At 40.0% G+C, this 13,408-nt stretch overlaps 1 protein-coding gene across 1 annotated transcript in view; it reads right to left on the bottom strand.

The window, feature by feature from the left end:
* The window catches only part of LOC142209281 (guanine nucleotide-binding protein subunit alpha-14), a 123,082-nt gene that overhangs the window by 77,261 nt on the left and 32,413 nt on the right, over positions 1–13,408 (bottom strand). Inside the window, exon 2 of the mRNA XM_075278219.1 lies at positions 326–510. Coding sequence (XP_075134320.1) covers positions 326–510 — 185 coding nt within the window. The remainder of the gene's footprint in view (positions 1–325; positions 511–13,408) is intronic.

The raw sequence follows: 13,408 nt of genomic DNA, 5'->3' as shown, positions 1-13,408 counted from the left end.
AGATTACTATAAAGCAAGGAGCACTGGCTCCTGACTAAATTCTGACCAGAAAAATTGTTAGATGTACAGGAACGTGGGGCCTTCAGGAGTAGACACCAAATTTTCACCATATTTGTGTCAGAGTGTCTATAGGAGACTCCGCCAAGAATTCCACCAAAAAGTCGGTGAAGAAAAAAAAAAAAAGTCAAGCATGGAGAACCCCATTATAGTCTATGGGGTCCACAGGTAACTGCTGTTTTGGTGGATGGAGAGCCCAGTCCAAGTGTGAATCTAGCCTTACACGAGATAACCAGGAATTTCCCAAACAGGAGACATGTGAACTTACCATGTTTTGCTCAGACGAGTACTGTATCCTTAGCGTGTCCATTGCTCGGATCATAGATTGCATGGCAGTAAATATATTTTGATAAACCAGCTTTGTGAATCCTCGACGATCTTCATCTGTGTAACCAGAGCCGTGAATAATTCTCATCTGCTTAATGAAGGTGCTTTTCCCACTCTCACCAGTACCTGCAGGAATACAAAGGAAGGATGTATTAGTTACCAAATTTTATAATACAAGGAGCTTTTAGACAAGTATAGATTTTCATTTTCTGTTTTTTGTACCATGTAGACTTAAGGATCTACTGTGATTTTTTTTTTTTCTCTTTTTTTTTTTCCTTTAACAAAAGCTTGTTTTTTTCCCCCACATTTTATTACACCTTCTACCCCAGCTAACTCCCAAATGTTAAGAACATTTTAACATTTAACAAAATTGACATTAAGAACAAAATGTTAACCGCTTTAAATCTTAGCCAAGGAGTCAGGCGGTCTCTGTAGATAAAAGCAAAATACAAAACTAATGCAGTTAGTTTTCTGTTGACAGTGTCCTTTTTATTAGGCTTTGTGGTTTTCTCTGTGCTGCCATTCCTTGCCATCCTTCCCACCACAGAATGTTTGTTTTCATGGGGTAGTGAATGCTCTACTTACCGTGTGGGTTACAAGAGCCCTATCAATACACAGCAGAATTAAACCACTAGAACTTCTGGTTCCCTGTCAACCAAAATATCTCCTAGGGTTGTATTCGCTAGAACACACCGGATCCCTGAGCAACTGTAAACATGTCTCACTGAATTCCGTAGTCTGCTCAGTAAGTCGTAACCATCCAGAATAGTATAGCACGCAGGACATGGTTTGCAACTTGTATTTTGTAAGTTTCATCAATACAATTATTGAAAATTGATAAATGTTGGTTTATAAGGAATAGTGGTTTTTTATGACCTCTAAATGTCTATTACATAGTGTACAATAATTTTTAGCATGGGAGTCTAAGTAGTATCTGTCATGGGATCTTCTCTGTGGCGAAGAAACTATGCAGTATAGCAGATATATTGATGCAAGGTAATGTGTGTGGTGAAGGCATAACTAGATAATTATAGGGAGTTTACCAAGTGTAATATGCTTACCACAGGGCTCACAATACTTGGTAGAGCACATACCTATTTCTTATTCATAGTATTTTGATTGCAGAGAAAAAGAAGTTTATTACATCTTAAGTGCCACTAGGGCGTACCATGCCTGGCAAGGAGAGTACCACTCATGCACCAGATCATGAACAGAAGGAATATGCACAACATCTCAGTGATTCCTAAGGCTGCCACCTAACATGTTATTCCCATCTCCGCAAATCATGGTTGAACCACAAGTAACTGACTGCAAGTCCCGACCACAAAAGAGCAGAGCTGCTCTATGCCATTTCCATAACTCTAAAAGGGGGGAATAGGAACTATGCAAATAGAGTAGTACAGGTGAGATGCGTAGCTTCCATAGCACCATAGTTTCAGAAACAGAATGCCTCAACTGGAGTTAGGAAAGCGACAGAGCAATACCACTCACCTAAGTCCTGCCCTGGCGGTTGGGAGTTGTGGCCAGTTCTTCCTTCATGGCCATGATTTGCAGAAATAAAAATAACACTTTTCAGTACCAGAGAGAACAAACATTTGCTGAACCTGGGACTGACCGTTTCCTATACAATCCTCATGGACAAATAAATAATAATAATAATCATAACTAATAAAGCCCATCAAGCACTGGTGTAGATTTCAGATTTCAATGCTGAGGAATAACCTCCATCCTCTTAATTCATCTTTTGCCAGCATTAAGAATGGTGTAGGAAAACAGTCTTTCAACCTCCTCAGGTTTATAGCTGTAACCTGAAGGAGAGATTTATTAGCTCATGGGTATGTTATGATAATTACAATACAGCCAAATCCAAATACCTTTCAGAGTTCATTGTCAGAATTTGTCACTTTAAATTAAAAATTCCATTTATAAATTTGTGCCTTACAATAACAAGGAAAATAGAAAAAATGCAGTACCTACTTCATGAAAAAAAAAAAATTAATAGAATATCACGTTAAAAAGGGTCTGTAAACAGTAGAAGTCATTCTATAGATTCCAAATATGGCTCTATCATTCATCTTTATGTAAAATGATGTTTATTCATATGTAAATGAGGAGGTGCTTTATGGGGTGTCTTAATTGTGCTTGGTTTTTGGTCACAGCTCTAGATTTCTCAGCAAGTACTTTTCTCTAATTTTTTTTATGGATACTGTTGTACGATTTAGAATAGTGGCTAAAAAATTCCATTCTGTTTTTGTAGCACAGACAAGTGTAGTACATGTCAGGTGCTTTTCTATACATACATGCTAGAGAACCTACCTTCATCAGAAAACAAGTAATTAGAGGAAGTTAGAAATATCAAAAAGTGCAGTAAAAGGAAACAAAGATACGTTTGCGGTTTATGGCAAAACAATGGCTTAAGAGGGGTATATCCATGAGAAAAACAAAACAAAACACATACATACTCACCTTTCCCCAGTGACTCCCAGCGTGGTCCGGTCCTGCTGCCCCCACTTTCCTAAGGAAAGAAACCTGGGACATCACAGGCCGTGAGGCCTTCCGGCAAAACAAGACTGCAGAGCAGCAAGACTGTACTATGCTTAGGAACACCGAAGCACTGGGAACAAGAGAGTATGGTTTATTCGTTTGGGGGGGGGGTCGCTACTGTACCAGGACCGATAGCGCTTTACCCGGGGCACAGATCGGGAAAGCCGACAGCTTTCCAGCAGTATATAGAACTGCCTGTGGCCAGGCAATATAAACAGAAGCTCAACCTAAACATCTCAAAATATAGACTAGTCATCTAAATGCCATCACAACAAACCATACTGTAAACAATACCATAATGATACTATAATATTCAATATGAATGCAAATGAACCTAACAAAATAATTTTTAAATAATCCAAAATATAACATTGATTAACCAATTACCAGTACATGCAAGGTTGTGTGTATGTCCAATTCCATTGCCAGGGAACAAAGAAAGATCCACGTGTATCGCTGGTATGCAGCTTTGTCAGGGGCCAAAAGCGCCAAAGATGGCAGGCAGAGAGCTCAGGAGAGGTGAGTAGCACAGATTTTTGTTTGTTTGTTTGATCACTTTCCATGGACCCCGCTTTTATACTCTGGGATCTGAAGAGATCCCAGAGTACAATAGCATTTCCGATTTGGAAACTGCAGGTAGAACCTCGCAAATACTGTAATAACTGAAGCAAAATAACCAGTATGAACAAAATGACAGTTATCCTGGCTGATACTTCCAACACCCCCAATGCACAAGCATGGTGGGCTAAGCAGGATAGGTTTGTAATCCTATTAGTATGAGAGGATACAGCTTCTGCTAGGCATCTCTAATGTCAAGTAACATGACCTATGCCTCAGATAACTGCTGATATAGGGGACCTCCAGCCTCTCCCCTACACATTAAATGGCTGATCTATCCCACTATAATCAGCAGGTTAGCAGATATACATCTGATGTGTATGGTTAGCTTTCCAGTACTTAGCAGGGATAGTCACCCATTTTTCTCTGGCAGACAACATCTAGTTGTTCAGAATCCAAAATCATGACTAGCAATATGTGCCTAAGCTTCAGCCCTAGTTACACCATTTGCACTGCAGAATAGGACTGGGCAATTAGGACTCAAATCAAAATGGGAACATTTTACCTTCATTACAATTAACGAACAATTCGTTTAGAAAAATCCCTTTTTACAGGACATAAGCCATTGAATTTTAGCATTAGTTAGTTACATATCAGATGTCTTAACTGGATAGCGTACGTTTAGTGACATATCCTTTAGCCAATAGCAGTCTGAGACAGGATGGCATGGGTGCAAAATAATCAAAATAAATCCATGTGACACTTTAGATTTTGATTATTTTGTGATAAACTGCCCGGCCTTACAGCAGAACTTCTACCTTCAGTGCTCACAACACTGGGCCACACCTCACACCTACTGCATACATTGAGGAAACCTTGTAGATATTCTACACTTCACTGATCAAAAAACACTGAAAGCAAAACAGCGCTAGCAAAGCAATAACATGGCATTGTGCCGACCACATAACCAAACTATTCCATCTACATAGCACCGCTTCTAAGTAATCGCACTGCAATGTTGACTGTAGTTATTACAAAGAAATATGGTCTGTCACCTGTCCCCTTATAATACAAAGTATGTTTTTCTTCTATGGCACTATAGAAAGCCTACATTTGTGTTACAGAAAGGCACTGGTACATAGCCACCTCGGTGTGGCACTTTTGAGAGGCCACAATCTAGTATTTACTGTTTGTTAGGTCTGTGCTCTGTCAGGCCATTCATGGGGTACTCGAGAAATATGACAGAAATCCTGGACACTTGGTAGTCATAAGCCTCTCAAAGATACTCTGGAAGCCATGTGTGTATATGATAGGTATAAATATAATGTCCGCTATACAGTATCCTATATTAGATACTAGCTGGTACCCGCGACTTCGTCTGCGGTGATTGTAGAAGTGGGTATATACAGGCGCGGGTAAGGTTTTTGTACTGTGTATAAGGTATGGGATATAAAATGTAACTGTGTATCTTGTTGTTGCTGTAATTCTGATAGCACATGAGACTTTTGTGTTGAATGTAATTTGTATTTCAGCCGCTATACGGTGTTGGTATAAACTGTACATAGTGACTTTGGGACAGAGGTATTTCAGGTTAATATACTTCGATATACGACATTGTATGATTTGTTATTTTCCGCCAGTACATGTAAGTTTTGGGCACAGGATACTCTTGAGTAAGCCACATAAAGTCTGGCCCTGTGCATGACAGTTTAGTAACTCCATGTGCCTCTTATTAATAGCAATTAACCCCATCATGTCCCTCACATTAACCCCAGTGTAAGAGTTACTGATAGAGATGAGCGAGTACTGTTGGGATCAGCCGATCCGAACAGCACGCTCGGATAGAAATGAATGGACGTAGCCGGCACGCGGGGGGTTAAGCGCGCTGGCTACGTCCAAGCGGAAGTACCAGGTGCATTCATTCATTTCTATGGAGCGTGCTGTTCGGATCAGCTGATCCCAACAGTACTCGCTCATCTCTAGTTACTGATATGTGAGAGACTTGGAGGTAATAATTAAGTATCTTCATTACTGAGGTCTTTTATTATTACCTCCATATGTCTCACATATTAGTAACCTTTATATGGGGCACACAGGGGTTAATATGAGGGACATGATGGGGTTTATTCCTATTAATGTGAGGTACATGGAGTTACTAACACTAAACTAATAACCCCATGCCTGACATTAATGAGAATAGGAAGTAAAGGAAGGGAGCTGTGTGTTTCTTACTTTCAGTTTGCTAGCAGCTTCGGCAGGAGCTATCACTATAGCAGGCAGAGACTTGAGCGATTAAGCTCCACCCCCTGGGTTTCCTGCACCCCTCTCAAAGGGGAGTGTCCTTATGCCTTAGCTCTAGCAGAGACTTCATTTAACTCTTGCAGGTCCTGTGCTGCTGGTGTGCCAGTGAAATATTGCAGGAGTGCCACTCTTGGCATGTGTGCCAGGGGTTGCTGACCTCTGCTGTAGAGGGTAATATGAATTTTGTGGCTTGCTATGGTCCAAAGTGTGTGAGATTGCAGAGATAGTGATGTGAGTTTGGGTTTTGTGGGGGTCCTGGGAAAAACGTATGTGCGCTATTGTGACGAAAAGTAGCCTATTGTGCAATCGAGTGTAGGGACTATGTTTGTGGAAAATTTCAGCCAAATCGGTGGAGCGGTTTTTGCGTGATTGACCGCCAAAGATCCGAACATCCAAAGGGTCCTGGGAAAAACGTATGTGCGCTATTGTGACGAAAAGTAGCCTATTGCGCAATCGAGTGTAGGGACTATGTTTGTGGAAAATTTCAGCCAAATCGGTGGAGCGGTTTTTGCGTGATTGACCGCCAAAGATCCGAACATCCAAAGGGTCCTGGGAAAAACGTATGTGCGCTATTGTGACGAAAAGTAGCCTATTGCGCAATCGAGTGTAGGGACTATGTTTGTGGAAAATTTCAGCCAAATCGGGGTCCAAAGTGTGTGAGATTGCAGAGATAGTGATGTGAGTTTGGGGTTTGTGGGGGTCCTGGGAAAAACGTATGTGCGCTATTGTGACGAAAAGTAGCCTATTGCGCAATCAAGTGTAGTGACTATGTTTGTGGAAAATTTCAGCCAAATCGGTCAAGCGGGTTTTGCGTGATTGACTAACAAACATCCGAACACACAAACATCCAAACTCACAAACTTTCACATTTATAATATTAATAGGATTCTCTGCATATATAACAGGAAAGTCTTAAGAAATGAGGAACAGTTCAAATTTAGAAAAAAAAAAACCAATATACATGAAGCTGGGAAGATACGCTCCGATATACATTATGGGGACGGTAGCTCGGTAGAAGCAATGATGCAGACCCAAGCAGTCAGAGAAAGCGACAAATCTTGCCGCAAAGCGATTTATTTAACAAAAACAGCAAAATACATAAACCTTCAGGCACAAAAATGAGCAAAATAAAATGCAACCTTAACTTCAGTCAAAATAATGTCAAACCAAAATCCTGCTCATCCGAGCGCTAACTAAACAGAAAATACTAACTGTGCATGTGGCTTACTACAAGCCACACAAAAATAAAAAATAAAATAAACACACACACACACACACACACACACACTATCGTAACACCAGGCTCTCAGTGTCAGGACAGACCCAGCCACTTCCACACAGGATCTGCCCTGAAGTGCAGGCTCTGCAACCTTTTGTGGCCCAATAATAAGCCTATGACCCACGCCTGGGCTGCAGCTTATTCAAGATCCACCCTGGACCACACATTTCAGAAATCTGAAGGAGATATACCGGGACTCCAGCACTCTGCCTGTCACCTTCTCACAACATGTATAGGTCTAAAACCCCACTCTGCCAGTATGGCAAGGCTTTCAAGTAGGTTTGCAGATACTAGTTATTAGTGTGTCAGAATGAAGCAGCCAAGGCACATCTATATTCCATAAACAACCTTTTTCCATATACCTGACATATCTGTCAGAAGCTTTTAATATTGACGGAAGGTTTATTTATTCACATGCACAGTTTTACAACTCCGCCTGCAGAGTGTCAGTAAGTTTCTAAATGGATGCCAAGAGTCTATTGTGCATCTGACAGAGCCATTTACTAGCAACGCTCTGTAAACATACCTCTGCTTCAAAGCCATAACATACAAGCCAGCTACTGAATATAGAACACTGCTAATGTAGGTACAAATGGACAAAAATGTAATTCAATGAACACATCCTTTTATACTTCATAGCTTTTTAATAAACTTAAAAGTGTTGCCTACATAGAGCGACATCTTGTTTGTAAATTGACAATACCGAGGCAGGGATAACCATTAAAGAGTCAGCAGCCATTTAGCAGCAGATCTGATGCTCCCAATAATATGCATGTTTGGGTCCATTCACATGGAGGAAAATGGTGCTGAATAAAAAGCCTCCCATTGACTTCAATGGGTTCCTTTTTCTGATACCAGAATTTCAGTTCTGCTAGCAAAAAAAGGAACCCATTGAAGTCAATGGGAGGTGGGTTTTGTTTTTGTTTTTTTCTTTTTCAGCACTGAAATTCAGCACCAAATCCAGTGCCATTTTCCTCCATGTGAATGGACCCTTAGATTTAGAGAAAGAGTAGAGAGATTCTCAACCATGCAGGCTGACAAATTGTGACACATGGTAATATGGCTGACAACACGATCATGTCATAATTAGAAATGAGCGAAAACTATTCGGAACAGCCATTCCGAATAGCACGCACCCATATAAATGAATGGAAGCAGCTACGTCCATTCATTTCTTTGGGAGTGTGCTATTTGAAATGGCTGTTTCGAATAGTGTTCGCTCATCTCTAGTCATAATCTTTCAATTCATCAAATAGTCAAGCACAAATAGGTCACAGGTCGTTGAAAAACTGCATTTTTGCTGCAGATTTGTATGCATTTTCTTCCAAAGGAATGTGAAATATAAAGGAACCACTTCAGCTAGGGATACGTGGCGATTTTGGCCGTGTGTAGGGGAACAAAGATTGTCAAGTTGTCTTTATAGTCCTTCACTCTTATTAGTGAATGGAGTCATATTACAACCCTCTGTGTGCCACGACCATGTCGAACATTTGCAAACTCATGCAATCCCACTCCCAAACATGAATAAAGTAGAATCGCAAAGCAACCCATCGCAAACAAATCATTGTGTAGTCCTAGCTTTATACTTCTCCCTTCTGCTAAATCCTTTCCAGGCTTCAGCATCTTAAGTCTAACGCATGTCAAGAGGTCACATGTACCGGAACACAAGTCCAGACCGATAAAGGATTATCTAGTATAACTCGACACACCTAGATTTCCACCCTACTCCATTCATGGTCTTAAAAGTGGTTAGTGGGCCGTAGGAGATGTACCCCTGTACACTTAAAATACCCCAAGTTTAGGCACACTTTTGGACACTCTAGTTAGTAAATCTGGGTCACAGTGTATTGGTATTCTGAACAGAGAGAGGGCGAGGTTTTGGCTAAACTTCCTAGCTGACATGCACTAGCATTAGCGTGAAAGAGGGAAGGAACATGGCTGCTGCCATAGAGAAGAAAACATTGCTTTCTAATTTATTTTTCAGGCTCTGTAATTATGATATAAAAGAAACAGTAAGAAAGATCAGGAGATGATGTGAGGTGTCATATACGGAATTATTTATTTGTTTGGATTCTAGGTTTAGTGGTCCTTTAAGCAGCCAACCGATCATGATATTTATGGTGTGGAGCAGCAGTCAAGCGGGACAGGTGAAAGCTCCTAATAAGTAATTTGCAGATTAATCCGTCTTCTCTTCACAAACAAACCAAGAACATTTCAGTATTCTCATTATGCAAATATAGTCAAAATCGCTGTGCTAACATTGTGCTTTTGCATACAATGTCACAAATGCCAGATTGAACATTTAGCACAAAATCCTTGCGGGCAGAGTAGGAAAATGTGGTTTTATAACTAAAGTCAAACTAAAGTCTACACTAATTCTTCCAGTGCTGAACTATAGACCTAAATGTGGTTACCATTGTTTCTAAAAGTTGGCAACAAGCTTTCATATTGGAGGTAGACAAACAACCTCATTGCATTATAGGTTTAGGCTTTATGCAGACTGCCATGATCAGGGGTGAAAGTTGAATGGGGAAGAAGGCACATTGGCACCTGAGCCCAGGAACCTTAAGAGGCCCATAATCCCTGGTGTAACTATAGAGATGGCAGTGGTAGTAGCGGCCACTATGGGAAGGAGGGAGGCTGAAGGTCACCATTATCATCATCTCACTGAGGCTGATTAAATTTCATTGATCTCATTCCCTTGGATGTCTGGCAGTCTGTGTGTGGATATTTATTACCACTGTCCTTTGAGGCACTAGAGGGAGGCAAGTAAAGATTTGATACACAGCCCTTTGCTGTCAGAAAAGAGAAAATTAACCTTTAAGTGCCAGAAGCAATTGGAGAGCATATAGTTAAGGATTTTCTGGAGGGAGGCTGTATCAGTAAAGCTGGGTTCACACGGGAGTTTTTTGGGCCAGATTTTGACGCGGAGGCTGCCTCAGAATCTGGTCCAAAAAACGGCTATCCGCGACTGAATGCCAGTGCAGTGCATTCAGTACACCGGCATCCAGTAGCGGCATTCCGCACCAGATTAGGCCCAAATGAATGGGCTTAGTCGGGAGGGAGTGTCGCGAGGCGGATGTCCACGGCTGATTCAAACCACTTGAAGAAAGGGCATGTCACTTCTTTTTTCTGCGAGGGGAAACTCATTGGATTCAATGGGAGGCTTTTTTTTTTTTTTTTTTTTTTTTTTAGCCTGTTTCCATGTCAAAATCTGGACTAAAAACCCCCATGTAAACCCAGCTTAAAAGAGGCACAATAACTACATGAGGGCATTGGTCAGGTATGTGACACTTGTGTGCACTGGAAAAGACTTTCCAAAATCTATACCTTTTTTTATTTTTCTGTCCACAGAGCCATAGCAGGGCTTAATTTTTGTGTAACAAAATATACTATGGAACGGTACCATTTAATATGAAAGTCAGAATAGGTAGAATGAGAAAAAGAAACTATATGTTTGCGCAACTTTCTCAAAGGCTTAGTTTTTACTTTGTCTAGTATGCAACTTTTTTTTTTTAAACTTATTTTTAGCCCCTATGGGGGGGGGGGGGTGTCTTAAAACCACAGCGAGTCTGATCACTTATAGAATATACTGCAATGCTAATACATAACACAGCCTATAATGACAAGCATGGGAACTTTCAATAGGCTCCAGATTGTCAAGATGAATTTATAGCAAAAAAAAAAAAAAGTCCTCATACAGCTCTGTGAATGGAAAACTACAGTTATGGAACACGAGGTAAAAAAATAAAAATGAAAAAATGGCTGCAGCAGGTAGGAATTCATACAAGTAGCTTGTCATTCACAGGTAGGTTTTTCTCTGATACATCAAGGGAATTACCTTTTTCATTAACATTTTCTGGCACTTTGGATATCTTGTTGTATATAGTTTGATCATTTGAATCTGTAAATCCAGCAAGCACCATGTGACGCTCAAAGAACTAAACCTGTTACATAATTCTAATCATGATGTAAAATCCAAGTCTAGATTAATTCCTAGAAGTCTATAGCCTTTAGCATTAAAATCATCAGCAAACCAAAGAATGCTGACAATTGTCTTTTTTTTCCATTTGATATTGTATTATGTTAATACAGACTACTACCAAAACAGGCATCAAGCCCTTACACACTACACAGTTTGCTTGGCCTATTATACAGTGTGCACTGTTACATACATTTTCTGACAGACGAGTGAAAATGATAACAAAAAAGTCTGCTGAAATCTGAAAAGCAACCTTCCTCAGCTAATTTCTTTTGTGGATCATCAAGACTGAAAAGAGGTTATCCAAGATGAATGTATCAATGGTGTATCCTTAGGGATAGATCATCAACATTAGAGCAGTGTGGAGCTTAGTGCACAGAGTATGGAACTGGAAGCAGACTGATCTGCACACTGTAGTGGCTGTGCAGCCTAAAGGGATAGCCTTATACCCCCTGAAGCTCTTACATGTTTCCCTTCTGTTAACTCCACTGTTGACTTTGGATCAAAAAACTGCAGCAAAATCTGCAATCAAAAAATTCTGCGTTTCCGCAATGTGGAGCCTTAGCTTAAAGGGGTATACCCATGAACATAAACGTATATTTGATTCGAAAGTTAAACATTTTTGCAAATATAAGTAGCTAAAAAGTCTGAGAGTTTTTAAAGACTTTCTCTAACCATCTTAGTGGTGACATTCTGTCGTCTTGCTCAGTTGCCGATGGATACGACCACAAATGCAGAATCTTTCTATGGTCTGGAACTTGTCAGGAACCTGGCAATGATTTTCTTATTGTAGCTGGGGTATCAGGCAGGGACACTATAAGTATGTAGATATCCCGGCCACAATAAGGAAATCATGGCTAATTTTCTGACCTTAGAAAGGTCCTGCATTTGTGGTCATATTCACTGGAAACCGATCAAGACAACAGACTGTGACCACAAAGAGAGAAAGTCTTTAAAATTTAGCAAAATGTTTACTTATACTTGCAAAAAATGTTTAACTTTTAAATATCTACAAATTTATAAATGGTTATGTTCATGGGAATACCAGTTTATGACTGAGGCCCCAGGTGGCCTAACCAATACCGGTCAGTTTTATCTAATCCCATCCATACATTGCAGAAAAATAAGCACAGTGGAAAAGCTGGGATTTCCAAAACCATGGCGTTTTTGAAAATTGCAGCATTTCAATTATACCTATGGAAACTATAGGTATCTTTGCAGAAAGCGCAGAGAAAACATCAATGCGTTCAAAGCGTTTTTTTCACTGCGGCCCGCCACGTGGGGCCTTAGCCTAAGTTGTAAAAACATTTGACATTTTAGAAACTGGATATAAAACACTCACAGCTTGCAGAGGGGGAATCGCTGATTTCTGATGGACCACCATTAGGTTTTAGCAAATAAACATTTTACATCGTTTCAACATACTATGAATATCAATTCTTCACATTTTAAGATTTGTCATTCAATAGATGGGTGTGCACTGTTCTTCCATTCCAACTCACTGCTCACCTAGACAAAAAAACTGGAATAGGTAAACCGATGTCCTGTTTATTAATACTACCAAGAAAAACTATTCAAAAAAAAAAAAATATCACTACATACAGAAGGGATCTTAAACCAAAAAGTATCACATCCATAGCAAGACTAAAGGAGGCGTTGAAAGTCAATCCACATATTAAAGGGGTTGGCCACTTTGATCAATATTACAAACAATAACATTTTTTTTGCACAATAAAAATAAATACAATTTTCCAATATACTTTCTGTATCAATTCCTCACGGTTTTCTAGCTTTCGGCTTGCTGTCATTCATTCTGTTACTTCTAGTGGATAAAACTCTGACCATGGTCATGTGATTTACGGTCCATGGTCATGTGATGAGCACACAGGTGCACAGCTCCTTACCAGGCAGATGTCTGATTACTGTGCTGTGACTGTAAATCTGTGTACACATCACATGACCATGGACCGTAAATCACATGACCATGGGCAGAGTTTTATCCACTAGAAGTAACAGAATGAATGACAACAAGCAGAGATCTAGAAAACCGTGAGGAATCGATACAGAAAGTATATTGAAAAATTGTATATCTTTTTATTACATAAACCATAACATTTGTCTCTCAATATTGGTCTGAAAGTGGCCAACCCCTTTAAGGCAGTATCTAAACACTGACCACTTTTGGCATGTTGTAGACACTGTTCAGTCACATATAAAATCAATAGGACAGATTTATCAAGGGAGTTGATTTGGGCAGTTTACAAGGGAGGAGAATGAAGTCAGATAAGTGAATAAAGAAGCATTTTCACAATTTTACAACAGTCACACTTTGCAAGATTCTGCTGACAGCCCCCGTTCAG

Source organism: Leptodactylus fuscus, chromosome 1 (genome assembly GCF_031893055.1).
Source record: "Leptodactylus fuscus isolate aLepFus1 chromosome 1, aLepFus1.hap2, whole genome shotgun sequence".
Classification (NCBI taxonomy): domain Eukaryota; kingdom Metazoa; phylum Chordata; class Amphibia; order Anura; family Leptodactylidae; genus Leptodactylus; species Leptodactylus fuscus.
The sequence above is the reverse complement of the archived record's forward strand: the minus strand, read 5'-3'. Positions and strand labels throughout refer to the sequence as shown.